This window comes from Nannobrachium achirus, assembly GCF_963921795.1.
Source record: "Nannobrachium achirus genome assembly, chromosome: 3".
NCBI classification, from domain to species: domain Eukaryota; kingdom Metazoa; phylum Chordata; class Actinopteri; order Myctophiformes; family Myctophidae; genus Nannobrachium; species Nannobrachium achirus.
The window spans coordinates 75,398,769-75,417,689 of NC_137812.1; the positions used below are offsets into that span (position 1 = coordinate 75,398,769).

The following is an 18,921-nucleotide window of genomic DNA, read 5'->3' on the forward strand; positions in this document are numbered from 1 at the left end:
CCAATGTCACGTTTCCCCCATTGAATTCCAATTTAACTTTTCCCCCATTGAATTCCAATTTCACTTTTCCCCCATTGAATTCCAATTTCACTTTTCCCCCATTGAATTCCAATTCCAATTTCACTTTTCCTCCATTGAATTCCAATTTCACTTTTTCCAATTTCACTAATTCCAATTTCACTTTTCCCCCATTGAATTCCAAATGCATCTCATCTACAATCAGAATTAGTGACGTCACTTTCCATCAATTTCCAATGGCAGCAGAAAAGTTTATCCGTAATAAAGTTTCCCCAGAAATATGATGTGTTACCCTTCGGACAACCACACTAATGAAACATGAAGAAACACAGTACAATGGAAAACACGTGTGCGCGCGTGTGCGTGCGTGCGAGTGTGTGCGTGTGTGTGCGAGTGTGTGTGTGTGTTACCTGCTGGTCGACGCCCACAGCGTCCAGTCCATCATACATGATGCTGACCCATCCGTCCTTACAGGACAGCACGAACAGTGACATCAGAGCCTGGGGATGACATCACAATGTCAACAGTGACATCACAATGTCAACAGTGAACGCCCAGTGTGTTTCCGTGCAGGGTGGCAGGCTCCAAAAAAAAAAAAAAGATTGGTATAAAGAGGCCAGCAGCCCGGTGCAAAGATTTATAAAATGTAGCCTATTGCAAACGTAATCTAAATTTGTCAGGGAGCCAATGAAGTGCAGCTAAAACTGGAGTTATGAGTCTATGTTTTATTTTTATTTTTATTTTTTTGCCAGTAAGGAGGCGAGTAACCTCTGGAATAAGGTTACCTCTGGGTAACCTCCAGGTGTTTCATTCAAAGGAAAGAAAAGCCAGAAATGAGGCCAGGACAGTATCACAGATACCAAGGTTTTTTCTTTTCTTTTTTATTTTTTTACCAGTGGCTCTGCCCGACCAATTAGCATACCCAAAACGACATTGTAGGCCTACTTAACAACTGCATCATTAGCCATTTGGTAGCTAAACAGTCTGGGTAAGTGGGTAATATATTTTAAGTAGATTGTTTGATTTTATTTTATTTTCCTTTGCCATATCTATTTTCACAAGTTTATTTTCTGTAAAACGATGATTACAAATTGTGTCATTGACAGAATAGAAATGGAATGCCAAGCCATACAATAATGCACATTGCACTTGTGTTTTCAAAATGTGGAAATAAAGCAAATAAAGTTGTCATGTCATATCATTTATCAACTGGCCCGCGGCCCCTTGACATTTTTGTAATGTGGCCCTGGTCTACAGTATCGAATGCCGATGGAGGATCCAGGAGGACCGAGATTGAGGAGCTACCAGAAATAGAAGCAATAAATCATTAAAAACTCTCAGTGGAACAGATTCAGTGCTGAGGTTTGAAGTCAGACTGAAACTTCTCTTGTACAGCCGTGAGTGAGTAAAAACCACTGTAGCTGTGGGCGTCAATAACTTTCTCCAAGAGGGAGAAAAGGAAGGTGAGAGATGGCCTGACATTGGAAAGAGTATGTGTGGACACAGATAAATGATTAATGTGTGTGTGTGTGTGTGTGTGTGTGTGTGTGTGTGTGTGTGTGTGCGTGTGTGCGTGCGTGCGTGCGTGCGTGCGTGCGTGCGTGCGTGCGTGCGTGCGTGCGTGCGTGCGTGCGTGTGTCACACCTGTCCCAGGTTATCAAAGTTGTACTTGCGTCGCGTCCAGCGATGCCCCGCCCCCAGACACTGTGACCTGTTGGTGATGTTAGCGATGTCCCGCCCCTCACAGTGGAAGAACTTCCCTTTGAACAACTACACACACACACACACACACACACACACACACACACACACACACACACACACACACACACACACACCGTATTTAGGAAAAGTCAAGGTATCCTTTGTAATTTTTACAGCTAATTTTGGAATACAATTTCATATAGTTTTAGTTATATTTTAGTTTTGATTGATTGATTGATTGAATACTTCATTAGAAGTTTGCATAGAAAAAGGTACAGTTTCATGACGGTACAGTTCACTGGTACAAGGTCTACTAAAAGGAGATCCTAGAAAAGCATGTGGCTTATTTACACAGGAAACCATTGAAGTATCTCATATAACATTGAATGACAGACGGATAGAACACAGTACTATGCAGTAGATATAGTAAAAAAATAAATAAAATAAACAGTGCAAAAAATATTTTTTGCTATTTTGCCAGTGCCTTGGTGGCGTTCTAATGCCTGATGGCTACAATGCGGTCATAGTCCCACAGAAAAACAGGAAATCGCAACATGAGATCAACATCCGTTTCCTGTGTTTACATTGCAAGTTTGGGCGAGAGACGCTGTTTTCAACTGCCCGTCACAAAATACTCACTTTTTGTTTTACTTGCGTAAGCAACGATCGGGGGATGGAAACTGCAAATCGGCAGCATGTATCCACTGGGACAGTGAATGACTTAACAAATACGGTGCCAACCCCGAGTTTCCCCGAGTTTGTGTATAGCTGTGCCAAGCCTGAGAGTCCCTACTTCTCCTTACTTTCGGTATGATCGCGATCGCAAAATGCATGTTTGACTCCTGGAACGGGAGAGTGTTTTGCAGGTCCTTCAGTCTGAGTGTATCAAAGGGTGCGTTCGGAAATGCGCACCCGGCGTGTGCTCAGTGTAGTGAGTGCAGTAGCCTCAGTAAAACTATGCCTAAACCTAACCCTAACCCCTAAACCTAACCTTAACCCTAACCTCAGTAAAACTATGCCTAAACCTAACCCTAACCTCAGTAACCGTGACGCGGGTGATTATCTAACACACCCGGTGCGCATACACTCGGACTGAACGACCTGTAAAAAATACTCTCCCAGAACAGCCCATGGCAGCTCCCATGGCAGTCATGTTTGTTTACATTTGAAGGAAACACTATAGCCTACCGTATAATGCCTGAACGGATTTCCAAGCAGATTTCTTTGTTTGCTGAAAGCTGTAAATGATGCACACGTGTGGTGCATCATCTGTGCACATTAAAAGGCATCATCCGTGCACATTAAAAGGTAAGATTGTGTTAATGACAGTGTGTCCAGTAGGCCTACCTGAATGTGTTAATGGCAGTGTGTCCAGTAGGCCTACCTGAATGTGTTAATGACAGTGTGTCCAGTAGGCCTACCTGAATGTGTTAATGACAGTGTGTCCAGTAGGCCTACCTGAATGTGTTAATGACAGTGTGTTCAGTAGGCCTACCTGAATGTGTTAATGACAGTGTGTTCAGTAGGCCTACCTGAATGTGTTAATGACAGTGTGTTCAGTAGGCCTACCTGAATGTGTTAATGACAGTGTGTCCAGTAGGCCTACCTGAACTCCCAGGATTCCAAACACGATGAAGAATCCGCAGCAGATCAGGACGATGTTGCCGATGGGTCTGAGGGACGTGATGAGGGTCTCTACGACCAGCTTCAACCCTGGAGCCCTGCTGATCACCCTGTACACACACACACACACACGCACGTGCGCGCGCACGCACACGCACGCACACGCACACACACACAGTTTAATAATTTAACAGGAAAAGCATACAGGCACAGATATTTTAATCTGTAGACAGACAGGTACCTCAGGGTGACAGACAGACAGACAGACAGAGAGACAGACAGACAGACAGACAGACAGACAGACAGACAGACAGACAGACAGACAGACAGACAGACAGACAGACAGACAGACAGACAGACAGACAGACAGGTAGGTAGGTAGGTAGGTAGGTAGATAGGTAGATAGATAGGTAGGTAGGTAAGTACCTCAGGGGTCTCAGGGTGCGCAGCAGTCTCAGGACCCTCAGGATGCCGAAGATGCGGTTCCCCCCTGAGGAGGCCAAGGACACCAGGATGTCCACCACAGAGACCAGAACCAGAACCCCATCCAGGATGTTCCAACTGGAGGACAGGTAGACCTTCTGACCACAGTACAGCCCCAGAGCCACTACCTATAGAACACACACATTAATGTGGAGGTAGACCTTCTGACCACAGTACAGCCCCAGAGCCACTACCTATAGAACACACACATTAATGTAGAGGTAGACCTTCTGACCACAGTACAGCCCTAGAGCTACCACCTATAGAACACACACACATTAATGTAGAGGTAGACCTTCTGACCACAGTACAGCCCCAATGCTACCACCTATAGAACACACACATTAATGTAGAGGTAGACCTTCTGACCACAGTACAGACCTAGAGCTACCACCTATAGAACACACACACATTAATGTAGAGGTAGACCTTCTGACCACAGTACAGACCTAGAGCCACCACCTATAGAACACACACACATTAATGTAGAGGTAGACCTTCTGACCACCTAGAGCCACTACCTATAGAACACACACACATTAATGTAGAGGTAGACCTTCTGACCACAGTATAGACCTAGAGCCACTACCTATAGAACACACACACATTAATGTAGAGGTAGACATTCTGACCACAGTACAGCCCTAGAGCCACTACCTATAGAACACACACATTAATGTAGAGTAGACCTTCTGACCACCTAGAGCCACTACCTATAGAACACACACATTAATGTAGAGGTAGACCTTCTGACCACCTAGAGCCACCACCTATAGAACACACACACATTAATGTAGAGGTAGACCTTCTGACCACCTAGAGCCACTACCTATAGACCACACACATTAATGTAGAGGTAGACCTTCTGACCACCCAGAGCCACCACCTATAGAACACACACATTAATGTAGAGGTAGACCTTCTGACCACCTTGAGCCACCACCTGTAGAACACACACATTAATGTAGAGGTAGACCTTCTGACCACAGTAAAGCCCCAATGCTACCACCTGTAGAACACACACATTAATGTAGAGGTAGACCTTCTGACCACAGTAAAGCCCCAATGCTACCACCTATAGAACACACACATTAATGTAGAGGTAGACCTTCTGACCACCTAGAGCTACCACCTATAGAACACACACATTAATGTAGAGGTAGACCTTCTGACCACAGTACAGACCTAGAGTCACCACCTATAGAACACACACAGATTAATACACCAGAACCCCATCCAGGACATTCCAGCTGCTGGAGAGGTAGACCTTCTGACCACAGTATAAACCTAGAGCCACTACCTATAGAACACACACAATCAAATGATATTTCACTTAAAAAAAAACTTTGGGTCATTTTATCGTCTAATCAGGCTTTTGGGAACACCCAGAACAGTTCTTAATTTGCTTCATTCAATATTTAGATATTTGATGTAAATATTACCAGGCCCTCCAGGCCCAGGGTCTCTCCCCACACACACCCATTGTAAATTCAAACTTAATTTTAACCTTGATAGATTCATTAAAAACACCCATTATTTTTTTCTGGTGAATCATAATACCATCCTAATACGTGAGCAGGCCGTGTTTTTTTCAATAACTGTTTTATTGTTTTATTTTTAATAATTTTTGGAAAAAAAATGTAATAAAATATTAATATTAACAACACTTTGCAAGCCGGCCGTACTTGCCCGAACTGTCCGGTCCACTCAATCAGCCGGCCGTCTTTTCCCGTACTAGGTCATTAAAAATGAAATTAATTATAATTAAAAAAAAAAAACAGTCGCCGGTCGTGCTCTGTCTCTTTAAGAAACCATCTCAAGGGTTAAAGCGTCAGAGACGTGATGACGTCATCTGCAACGGAGCAACTGGCATGCACAGGCGGCCATTACGTGCCATTCTATTATGGCTGCAGCCGCTTGGCCAGCACATCTCCGAGTCTTTTTCGATCAGACGAAAGACGAAATCAAGGCTTCAGAATGAGTGGATTACCTGTGATTAGATCGCTGTGCGTGCAACGAGGACGTAATGTACTTTCGGGCGCTGTTTTTTCTCGCGGTTTACCCCGTCTGGCTCCACGCAAATCAACGGAGGAAATCAGCCTTCAGCTGCATCAATGTAAGTTGGCCGACCAAAAAACGTGCTTCATGCACGTTTTTCACGCTTGCACCGAGCGATCCGAGCGTGTTGTTATCATTTGGTGCATTGTTTTTTTAAAACATGTTTATAAATAAATAGAAGATTGCATGGCAGTACCTCTGTACCCCTGTTTTTAAGGGGCTCCCTGCGGCTTGCAAAGAGTTAAAGATAATTGAAAAAAGTTATTAAAACAACACAGCCTGCTCACGTATTAGGAGGGTAGACCATTGGCGGCCTTAACTATGTTTCAATGGTTTCAATTGAAACGGGCCTCGGCCGTCAGGGGGCCTCCGAGCCGGCTGGGTTTTTTTTTTTTTTTTCTCTCTCTCTCTTTTTTTTTTACTCGCATCCCAGCCAGGCCCCATGCTGCAAGTGCAAGACTCGAATAATAAATATCAATCCTTGTCTTTAAGTTTGTCCACTAGATGGCAGCAGCTAATAATCACTGGTGTTTGTTTTAACCTGGCTGTAGCCTGTAGGTGTTGTGTTGTGTTGTTGTTGTGTTGTTGCCGGCCGGTGAATGAATAGTGGTGCACGTGACTGACTGCACTGACAGACCGCGTGTGAGACTTGCCTGGATACTGATCACAAAATGAAACGCATACATCCTAGTGGTGCTTCAAAGCGTAAAATAATAGAAGATAGAGCAAAACAAATAAAACTCCTCCCAAAGGTTACCTCTTTCTTCGGTCCAGCTGCTCCAGCATCAACTAAAAAACAGCTGCCTACAACTGCTGCTGCCGCCGGTGAGTCCGGTCCGTCACAGAATGTCCATCATGAAAATGAAAATGAATCTGATGATAGCACCAGCCAAATGATGCAGTCGGACTCTGTGCCTACTACTACTAGTAGTAGGCCTACAACAAATAGCCAAAGCCAAACTTCTATCATGGCTATTGATGATGACACGGACAGTGACGACAATACAAGCGAGCCAGATAGGCCTACTGCTAAAAAAAAAGGAAATGAGATCCCCGACCCCACTGCAGAAACAGATTGCGATAATGAGTCAGATTCTGCGTCTGAAGAAAGTGACGATGAACCCGATTACAATTATGATGATGATGATGACAATATTGCCATTCAAAATGAGAGTGAGACAGGGGAGGAAGACGAAAACCAGGAAGACAGGGACAGGGAGAAAGTCCCAGCTTTCACAGAGACGGACCCAGCACTATGGCCTATGCATATTACCAGTGACCAACGGGTCGATATTGTTAAGAGAGGTCCCGTCCAGTTAGAAGACATTGATTTTCCACAGAGCCGTGGTGGTGTGAAAACTGGCAATGATGATGATGATGATGGTGGTGATAAAAGCAAACCACGCCGTCGTTTTACCAAGGACCGATATTATATGCATATGCAAAATGGCGAAAAAATACGCAGGTCATGGTTAGTGTACTCACAATCATCTGATTCAGTGTTCTGTTTCTGCTGTACTCTATTTGGCGCGCGAAGTCATAGTCTCACATGCGGAGGTTTTAGAACCTGGGAGAGACTCACACTCACTCTCAAGGATCACGAGAAGTCAAATGCGCACCGTGCCAATATGGATAGCTGGCGCGCCCTCGAAGCGCGCCTGAGGACGCACAGCACAATTGACAGAACTTACCAAGACTTGCGAATGTTGGAAAAGGCACACTGGAATAGTGTAATGAAGAGGATAATTGCCGTTGTAATGTTCCTTGGAGAAAGAAACCTTGCTTTCCGCGGCCATAATTCCAATCTACATGAGCCAAGTAATGGAAACTTTCTAGGCCAACTGGAGCTGATGGCACAGTTTGACCCAGTGATGAGTGAACATATCAGACGAGCAGAAAACAAAGAGATCGCTGACCACTACTTGGGGAAAACAATACAAAATGAGTTAATCTCACTCATTGGAGACCAGACACTGAAAGTCATAACAGAGAGAGTGAAAAAGGCACTTTATTACTCTGTGATAATGGACTGCACGCCCGATACTTCACACACCGAGCAGCTATCTGTGTCACTGCGCATTGTGATTTGCGAAGAGGATGTCGGGGTTTCTATCAGTGAGCATTTCACAGGATTCCTACCAGTGCTCGACACAACAGGTGCAGGCCTAACAGATGTTTTCCTAAAGCACATGGAGAAATTGGGATTGGATATCTCAAATTGCAGGGGGCAAGCATATGACAACGGAAGCAATATGCGGGGAAAAAATAGCGGCGTACAGAAGAGGGTGCTTGATTTGAATAATAAGGCACTGTTCATGCCGTGTGCCAGCCACACTCTTAACTTGGTAGTGGTGGATGCTGCTAAATCAACAACAGAGGCTGTGAGCTTCTTTGGGGTGCTACAGCGGTTATACACACTATTCAGCTCATCAGTGCAACGATGGGATATTTTCAAGGCAAACGTCCCAGATTTGACACTCAAGTCCATATCCGCCACACGATGGGAATGTCGTGTGGACAGCGCAAAAGTTGTGCGCTACCATCTTGGTGATGTTGGCAATGCGCTCCTCTCGCTGGTCGACCATGCCAAAAAGAAAAGTGACAGTGAGACAGTGTCTACAGCCAGAGGCCTAGAAAAGGAGATAATGTCATGGGAATTCCTGGTGACCACTATAATATGGTATGACATTTTATACCAGGTGAATCGCGTCAGCAAGAAGCTCCAGAGCCCAAAAATGTCAATCGAAGGGCTACAGAACGAGACAAAAGGTGTTCTAAAGTTCCTCCAAAATTACAGAGAGAATGGCTTCTCATCTGCCCAAACAGATGCCCGCAGCATAGCTGACGAATTAGACATTCCAATGGGATTCCCCACTGTACGAATCCGAAAACCAAAACGCCAGTTTCCATACGAAAATGCAGAGCCTGACCCTTCCCTGTCGGTGACACCTGCTGCGCGGTTCAAGAGAGATGTGTTCCTTCCCCTGGTGGATTGTGCCATCACAGGCGTTAGTGGGCGCTTCGAACTGATGGACTCATTTCATAATCTATTTGGCTTCATTTATGGAAGAGCAGGAATGGAAAAGGCTATTAAAAGTCAAACACTGAAAGAGAGCTGCGCAAATATGGTGAGCACACTTGGTGATGTGGATGCAGAGGACCTTGAGCGCGAGGTGACGTGTGCGCTCAGTGCTGTTCCAAAGAAAGAAAAGAGCGCCATGCAGATTCTCAACTACATTTACAAACACAATTTAGTGGAAAATTATCCCAACCTCAGCATTGCTCTGCGACTCATGATGACAGTTCCTGTGACAGTGGCGAGTGGAGAGAGAAGCTTCTCACGTTTAAAGCTGATCAAAACACATCTGAGATCAACCATGCTACAGGAGCGTCTGTCAGCTCTTGGCCAGATATCGATTGAGCACGAAATAACAGCCTCTCTGGACAAAGACGAGCTTATCAGCGCATTCGCAGCACAGAAGAATAGGAGAGTGAAGCTGTAGAATGCGATCATCACAGATTGAATAAAGGTAATTTTTTTATTAAAAAATAATAAACTTCTTAATTAACACCTCCTCCTCTGAATCTCTTTAGTAGCTGACCTATAACCTATTATCATGCCTATGCCCCGCAGTCACACTAATTATCTCTCTCTCTCTCTCTCTCTCTCTCTCTCTCTCTCTCTCTCTCTGTCGTTCTGTCCCACTCTCTCCAGGCCTTTATTCTTGCCCGTTGGCCGTTGTAATCCTGTGGAGCTCTCCGTGGTGCTGAAAAAAGAAAAAGAAAAAGCTCGGACTATAAACCTTCTCAGAATCTATAAAACATCCCTATGCATGCTATGGAAATGATCTGCAATTTGCAAGACAAGACTGAAGATTAGGATAAACACGAAATGTCAATGTTTTAAGATATGATATCCTGTTTGGATTACGATTAAAGCCAAGGGTTAGGCTATAATTTGCCACTTAGGCTACTCTATTGTATGAAAACTAACTACTGCATGTCCCGAGTGGAGAAAAGACACAAGTGAGTTGCTGTTTTTGGTACACCTTGATGTAAATCTGTTCTTTCTATTTTCCATCCTGTCTGAAATGGTTTCAGGCAGTTTAGCTATATAATTGATCTAAGCGCTGTGCTGAAAAAAAGAAAACGAGAGCTGCGAGCCTCATTGTTTACTGCCACTGCATGTCTGCCAGTGCCAATAATAATTAATTGAAAAGTTGAAGAAATTGTTGTTTAATTGAACTGATTTTGCATTGAATACTTCTGCCTGCCAGTTATAATTTCGTTATTATTGAACAAAGTAAAATTTAAATAATTGCTCAATTAAGCATTTGTGTTTTACTGTATTGTATGAAGGTGCTGTATTGTTGAAGGTGCATATGCTTTGATGTTGACCACAAAGGAGTAAGGATGCAATCAGAGTCCTTCATTGTAATATTTGGGCCGTTGCTGCGTGTGTGTCGGGGGCGGTGGCGGCGGTGGCGGCGGCCGCGGCGGCGGCGGCGGCGGCGGGGGGGGGGGGCCTCATTAATCAATCTTGAAACGGGCCTCCTGATTCTTAAGGCCGCCCCTGAGGGTAGTATGAGTCACCAGATAGAATAATGGGTGTTTTTAATGAATCTATCATGGTTAAAATGGAGTTTGAAGTTACAATGGGTGTGTATGGGGAGAGGCCCTGGGCCTGGAGGGCCTCTCCCCTGTTCAGGGAGTGGAATATCCCTTTAATAGACCCTGGCTCCGCAGTACAGACCCAGAGCCAGGATGAGACTTGAGTTCAATAATATTTCATTTTCTATTTGTCAACAATTTGAAGACAATAATTTGATTACAATAAGTTTACCCCCATTGATTCCGGATGGATCCGTAATCAATGGGGGTAAATTGACTATAATCAATCTTTTGTCTTAAGAATGAAAATTACAAAAGCTAAAATACTAGAAATACTGTTCCTCCGAAACAGTGTGGGCTCGCATGTAACACCATGTATGGGCACAAAGATCTATGCTTTGGGCTGCACCTCATTGGCTAAGGGCCCTGCCTTTGTACTGTTGTTGCAAAGTGTTGAAGAGAACTTGACTGATAGATAGATAAATAATGAAGATAACATATGCGTGCTCGCTTTCAGCGAGCCCACAATTATTAAACCCAAGTCTCCATGGCCTGTGTAATCAATAAGAAGTCATTTTGGGGGTGAACTACTCCTTTAAGAAGAGATGGACAAAGAGAGAGAGAGAGAGAGAGAGAGAGAGCGAGAGAGAGAGAGAGAGCGCTTGAAAAGATCAGTGTGTGTGTGTGTGTGTGTTGTCATGGTTACCTTGACCATCATTTCTGCCATGAAGATGACGGTGAAGACGTAGTTGGACACACTGAGGAACACACGCTCCTAGAACACACACACACACACACACACACACACACACACACACACACACACACACACACACACACACACACACACACACACACACACACACACTCACACACACACACACACACACACTCACACACACACACACACACACACACACACACACACACACACACACACACACACACACACACACACACACACACACACACACAGGTTAGAGTAGTGTCTAGACAGTTCTGCATGGCTTTTCATTTCAGCCTTATGTAAGCTGTTCTGACAATGAACTGACAGTCTACTGACTGATCTACTGACAGTCTACTGACTGAACCTCTCAATGTACTGACAGTCTACTGACTGAACCTCTCAATGTACTGACAGTCTACTGACTGGACCTCTCAATGCACTGACAGTCTACTGACTGAACCTCTCAATGCACTGACAGTCTACTGACTGAACCTCTCAATGCACTGACAGTCTACTGACAGTCTACTGACTGAACCTCTCAATGTACTGACAGTCTACTGACTGAACCTCTCAATGCACTGACAGTCTACTGACTGAACCTCTCAATGTACTGACAGTCTACTGACTGAACCTCTCAATGTACTGACAGTCTACTGACTGAACCTCTCAATGTACTGACAGTCTACTGACTGAACCTCTCAATGCACTGACAGTCTACTGACTGAACCTCTCAATGTACTGACAGTCTACTGACTGAACCTCTCAATGTACTGACAGTCTACTGACTGAACCTCTCAATGTACTGACAGTCTACTGACTGAACCTCTCAATGCACTGACAGTCTACTGACTGAACCTCTCAATGCACTGACAGTCTACTGACTGAACCTCTCAATGTACTGACAGTCTACTGACTGAACCTCTCAATGTACTGACAGTCTACTGACTGAACCTCTCAATGTACTGACAGTCTACTGACTGAACCTCTCAATGTACTGACAGTCTACTGACTGAACCTCTCAATGTACTGACAGTCTACTGACTGAACCTCTCAATGCACTGACAGTCTACTGACTGAACCTCTCAATGCACCGACAGTCTACTGACTGAACCTCTCAATGCACTGACAGTCTACTGACTGAACCTCTCAATGTACTGACAGTCTACTGACTGAACCTCTCAATGCACCGACAGTCTACTGACTGAACCTCTCAATGTACTGACAGTCTACTGACTGGACCTCTCAATGCACTGACAGTCTACTGACTGGAACCTCTCAATGTACTGACAGTCTACTGACTGAACCTCTCAATGCACTGACAGTCTACTGACTGAACCTCTCAATGCACTGACAGTCTACTGACTGGACCTCTCAATGCACTGACAGTCTACTGACTGGACCTCTCAATGCACTGACAGTCTACTGACTGGACCTCTCAATGTACTGACAGTCTACTGACTGAACCTCTCAATGCACTGACAGTCTACTGACTGGACCTCTCAATGCACTGACAGTCTACTGACTGGAACCTCTCAATGTACTGACAGTCTACTGACTGAACCTCTCAATGTACTGACAGTCTACTGACTGAACCTCTCAATGCACTGACAGTCTACTGACTGAACCTCTCAATGCACTGACAGTCTACTGACTGGAACCTCTCAATGTACTGACAGTCTACTGACTGAACCTCTCAATGCACTGACAGTCTACTGACTGAACCTCTCAATGTACTGACAGTCTACTGACTGAACCTCTCAATGTACTGACAGTCTACTGACTGAACCTCTCAATGTACTGACAGTCTACTGACTGAACCTCTCAATGCACTGACAGTCTACTGACTGAACCTCTCAATGCACTGACAGTCTACTGACAGTCTACTGACTGAACCTCTCAATGCACTGACAGTCTACTGACTGAACCTCTCAATGCACTGACAGTCTACTGACTGAACCTCTCAATGCACTGACAGTCTACTGACTGAACCTCTCAATGCACTGACTGACAGTCTACTGACTGAACCTCTCAATGCACTGACAGTCTACTGACTGAACCTCTCAATGAACTGACAGTCTACTGACTGAACCTCTCAATGTACTGACAGTCTACTGACTGAACCTCTCAATGTACTGACAGTCTACTGACTGAACCTCTCAATGCACTGACAGTCTACTGACTGAACCTCTCAATGCACTGACAGTCTACTGACTGAACCTCTCAATGCACTGACAGTCTACTGACTGAACCTCTCAATGCACTGACTGACAGTCTACTGACTGAACCTCTCAATGCACTGACAGTCTACTGACTGGACCTCTCAATGCACTGACAGTCTACTGACTGGACCTCTCAATGCACTGACAGTCTACTGACTGGACCTCTCAATGCACTGACAGTCTACTGACTGAACCTCTCAATGCACTGACAGTCTACTGACAGTCTACTGACTGGACCTCTCAATGTACTGACAGTCTACTGACAGTCTACTGACTGAACCTCTCAATGCACTGACAGTCTACTGACAGTCTACTGACTGGACCTCTCAATGCACTGACAGTCTACTGACAGTCTACTGACTGGACCTCTCAATGTACTGACAGTCTACTGACTGAACCTCTCAATGCACTGACAGTCTACTGACTGAACCTCTCAATGTACTGACAGTCTACTGACTGAACCTCTCAATGCACTGACAGTCTACTGACTGAACCTCTCAATGCACTGACAGTCTACTGACTGAACCTCTCAATGTACTGACAGTCTACTGACTGAACCTCTCAATGCACTGACAGTCTACTGACTGAACCTCTCAATGTACTGACAGTCTACTGACTGAACCTCTCAATGTACTGACAGTCTACTGACTGAACCTCTCAATGCACTGACAGTCTACTGACTGAACCTCTCAATGCACTGACAGTCTACTGACTGAACCTCTCAATGCACTGACAGTCTACTGACTGAACCTCTCAATGCACTGACAGTCTACTGACTGAACCTCTCAATGCACTGACTGACAGTCTACTGACTGAACCTCTCAATGCACTGACAGTCTACTGACTGGACCTCTCAATGCACTGACAGTCTACTGACTGGACCTCTCAATGCACTGACAGTCTACTGACTGAACCTCTCAATGCACTGACAGTCTACTGACAGTCTACTGACTGGACCTCTCAATGTACTGACAGTCTACTGACAGTCTACTGACTGAACCTCTCAATGCACTGACAGTCTACTGACAGTCTACTGACTGGACCTCTCAATGCACTGACAGTCTACTGACAGTCTACTGACTGGACCTCTCAATGTACTGACAGTCTACTGACTGAACCTCTCAATGCACTGACAGTCTACTGACTGAACCTCTCAATGTACTGACAGTCTACTGACTGAACCTCTCAATGCACTGACAGTCTACTGACTGAACCTCTCAATGCACTGACAGTCTACTGACTGAACCTCTCAATGTACTGACAGTCTACTGACTGAACCTCTCAATGCACTGACAGTCTACTGACTGGACCTCTCAATGCACTGACAGTCTACTGACTGAACCTCTCAATGTACTGACAGTCTACTGACTGAACCTCTCAATGCACTGACAGTCTACTGACTGGACCTCTCAATGCACTGACAGTCTACTGACTGAACCTCTCAATGTACTGACAGTCTACTGACTGAACCTCTCAATGCACTGACAGTCTACTGACTGAACCTCTCAATGTACTGACAGTCTACTGACTGAACCTCTCAATGTACTGACAGTCTACTGACTGAACCTCTCAATGCACTGACAGTCTACTGACTGAACCTCTCAATGCACTGACAGTCTACTGACTGAACCTCTCAATGCACTGACAGTCTACTGACTGCCACTGGCAGGATTTTTGAACCTCTCAAATGACCTTCCCTCAATGACCACACATGAAGCTAGAGCATTTTTAGGTTTTAGAAGTTTTTGAAGCGGTGGAAACCGCTTCCAATGAATGGCTTTGTGTGTATCACGCCCATATATGGTCAATCCAGTCCAGAATGAACAGGCTTTTTCAAAAACAGAATGTCCGTTACCTTATGTCCATATATGGTCACTATAGGCCAGAATGAACAGGTTTTTCCTGTCCCGTACGTGTAAAATATCAGTCCAGAATGAATAGGCTTTTTCAAAAAGCAAAATGTGTGTCCCATGTCCAATGGTCATTTCAGTTCAGAATGAATAGGCTTTATATGTCCTGTACATCTAGTCCTGTGTATCACGCCCATATATGGTCAATCCAGTCCAGAATGAACAGGCTTTTTCAAAAACAGAATGTCCGTTTAATTACCATATATGGTGATCACAGTCCAGAATGAACAGGGTTTTTCAAAAACACAATGTCCGTTACCTTATGTCCATATATGGTCACTATAGGCCAGAATGAACAGGTTTTTCCTGTCCCGTACGTGTAAAATATCAGTCCAGAATGAATAGGCTTTTTCAAAAAGCAAAATGTGTGTCCCATGTCCAATGGTCATTTCAGTTCAGAATGAATAGGCTTTATATGTCCTGTACATCTAGTCCTGTGTATCACACCCATATATGGTCAATCCAGTCCAGAATGAACAGGCTTTTTCAAAAACAGAATGTCCGTTTAATTACCATATATGGTGATCACAGTCCAGAATGAACAGGGTTTTTCAAAAACACAATGTCCGTTACCTTATGTCCATATATGGTCACTATAGGCCAGAATGAACAGGTTTTTCCTGTCCCGTACGTGTAAAATATCAGTCCAGAATGAATAGGCTTTTTCAAAAAGCAAAATGTGTGTCCCATGTCCAATGGTCATTTCAGTTCAGAATGAATAGGCTTTATATGTCCTGTACATCTAGTCCTGTGTATCACACCCATATATGGTCAATCCAGTCCAGAATGAACAGGCTTTTTCAAAAACAGAATGTCCGTTTAATTACCATATATGGTGATCACAGTCCAGAATGAACAGGGTTTTTCAAAAACACAATGTCCGTTACCTTATGTCCATATATGGTCACTATAGGCCAGAATGAACAGGTTTTTCCTGTCCCGTACGTGTAAAATATCAGTCCAGAATGAATAGGCTTTTTCAAAAAGCAAAATGTGTGTCCCATGTCCAATGGTCATTTCAGTTCAGAATGAATAGGCTTTATATGTCCTGTACATCTAGAATATGTGTGCGGTTTCCCTCCTGGTCAGACCCCTCCCATATATGGTCATTTCAGTCCAGAATGAACAGGCTTTTTCAAAAACAGAATGTCCGTTTAATTACCATATGACCTCAGTCTAGAATGAATAGGGTTCTTCAAAAACACAATGTATGTTACTTTATGTCCATATATGGTCACTCCAGGCCAGAATGAACAGGTCTTTCCTTATACCGGTTGGTATAATGGGTTTAAAAAAAATACATTAAAATAAGAAATTGAAAATAAATAAAATTAATATTAATTAAAATATTTAATAAAAAATGATGATTTATATGTCCTGTACATCTAGAATATGTGTGTGGTGTTCCTCCCGGTCAGATGAATGGATACCTTGAGGATTGGTCAAGAATAAGGGTTCTATCTGTCCACCGCTTCACTTCGAACCGAGGTTCGTCTTTTTTTTTTACTGATTAGGTGCGTGGTCTACCTATATTATTGTTTTTCTAGATTGATATTCCTATGCATTTGTTATATTGTTGCTGATGTTCTGACATATTATCTTGCTTATTGTATTGATGGATTATCTGCTTATTGTAAGTCACTTTGGATTAAAAGTGCCTAAAAAAATCAAACCTCAGTTCGAAGTGAAGCGATGAATTTTGTATTCTAGAGCTATGAAATCTGTGTTCTAGATCTATACATTCTGTGTTCTAGATCTATACTTTGTATGTGCTTTAGTTCTATATTTTTATGAATTCAGAATGAATAAATGATTTTGTCTGGAGGGCCAAATTGTCATGTGATGCTTGACCAATCCTCAATTCTGCATGCACGGGACATGTACGGGACATGTACGGGACAGACAAAGCCACTCCTTGGAAGCGGCTTTCACCGCTTCAAAAATGCCTGAACTGTAAACTGTCTGTATTGAGGGTGGGTTAGGAGTAGCGTGAAGGCTTGGACAGCAGATGTACTAGAGGAGGTGTTACTGTCATGACAACAGGAGAGAAGGTGGCATGTTTCCACTGCAGGTGTGTGTGTGTGTGTGTGTGTGTGTGTGTGTGTGTGTGTGTGTGTGTGTGTGTGTGTGTGTGTGTGTGTGTGTGCGTGCGTGCGTGCGTGCGTGCGTGCGTGCGTGCGTTCCCAGGTGTGTTCCCATACTGTGAGGCTGTAAATTATCTCAACTCATCTATGTGTGCACGGCGGGTGCATAGACGGACAGACAGACATTTATCCCACGTGGGATTCACGTATATTGGCCGCGCTTTGCGTCACGTTTGTTCCGACCGCAGCAACATAAGGAGCAACGTTCCCAACGGGAACTCCACTTAGCACACAACAACAAGATCCCGCCTGGATCAGTACATCCTTGGGAGATCCATTGTTTTGTTTACACAGCGTAGAGAAAGAAGCCAGCGATGTGCGATCACTGCGGAGGATTTCCGCCGCTGTTCAAAGACCTGGGCAAGGCGGCCAAGGAGCTCTTCAACAAGGGCTTCGGCTTCGGCACCGTGAAGATGGAGGCCAAGACGCGCAGCGAGAGCGGCTTCCAGGTGAAGGCGCTGGGCTCCAACAACACGGACACAGGCATCTCCGGAGGCCACCTGGAGACGAGCTACAAGCTGCGGGAGGCGGGGCTGAGCTTCAAGCACCGCTGGGACACGGACAACCGGCTGCAGACGGAGCTGCTGATGGAGGACCGGCCGGCGCGGGGCGCCACGCTGGGCGTGGACACCTCCTTCGTGCCCAACACGGGCGAGAAGAGCGCCACGCTGAAGACGGGCTACCGCTGCGCCTTCCTCAACGCCGGCTGCGACCTGGACTTCGTGGGGGCGGCGGCGCCGGGCGGCGTGGGCCGTGCGCCGCCCAGGGTCCGCGCGGCGGGGGTCCTGGGCTACATGGGCCTCCTGGCCGGCTACCAGATGACCCTGGACCCCGCAGCGGCCCCCCAGGGTGGCTCCAAGCTGACCCAGAGCAACGTGGCGCTGGGGTTCCGCGCCCCCGACTTCCAGCTGCTTGCCACCGTCAGCAACGGCACGGAGTTCGGCGCCTCCGTCTACCAGGAGGTGAACGGGGGGCTGCAGGCGGCCAGCAGCCTCAGCTGGACGGTGGGACAGGACAGCCCCCGCCTGGCGTTCGCCGCCAAGTACCGTCTGGACCGGGACGTCTCGCTGCAGGCCAAGGTGGACAACGCCTGTCTGGTGGGCCTGGGGTACACCCAGACCCTCAGGCCCGGCGTCAAGCTCACCGTCTCCGCTCAGATCGACGGGAGGAACTTCAACGGCGGCGGGCACAAGGTGGGCATGGGCATAGAGTTTGAGGCCTGATAGAAGAGGGTACAAGGTGGTTTAAAGGGATATTTCACTTTCAAATAAACCTTTGGTCATTTTATCGTCTAATCAGGCTTTTATGAACACCTGAACAGATTTTAATTTACTTGATTCAGTATTTAGATATTTGATGTAAATGTTACCAGGCCCTCCAGGCCCAGGGTCTCTCCCCACACACACCCATTGTAACTTCAAACT

General features: G+C 45.3%; 2 protein-coding genes across 2 annotated transcripts in view; one reads left to right on the forward strand and one right to left on the reverse strand.

Moving 5' to 3' along the window:
- Window positions 1-18,921, reverse strand: part of LOC308282456 (voltage-dependent T-type calcium channel subunit alpha-1H-like) — a gene marked incomplete at its 3' end in the record, with an annotated part of 293,092 nt that overhangs the window by 65,248 nt on the left and 208,923 nt on the right. Inside the window, exons 23-27 of the mRNA XM_080722802.1 lie at window positions 11,204-11,272; window positions 3,772-3,956; window positions 3,329-3,455; window positions 1,663-1,788; window positions 429-518 (exon numbers count right to left, since the gene is read on the reverse strand). Coding sequence (XP_080578928.1) covers window positions 429-518; window positions 1,663-1,788; window positions 3,329-3,455; window positions 3,772-3,956; window positions 11,204-11,272 — 597 coding nt within the window. The remainder of the gene's footprint in view (window positions 1-428; window positions 519-1,662; window positions 1,789-3,328; window positions 3,456-3,771; window positions 3,957-11,203; window positions 11,273-18,921) is intronic.
- Window positions 17,812-18,720, forward strand: LOC308281570 (non-selective voltage-gated ion channel VDAC1-like; the record flags this gene model as incomplete). Its single annotated transcript, XM_080721798.1, has 1 exon — window positions 17,812-18,720. The coding sequence occupies one exon, from the start codon at window positions 17,812-17,814 to the stop codon at window positions 18,718-18,720; it is 909 nt and encodes a 302-aa protein (XP_080577924.1).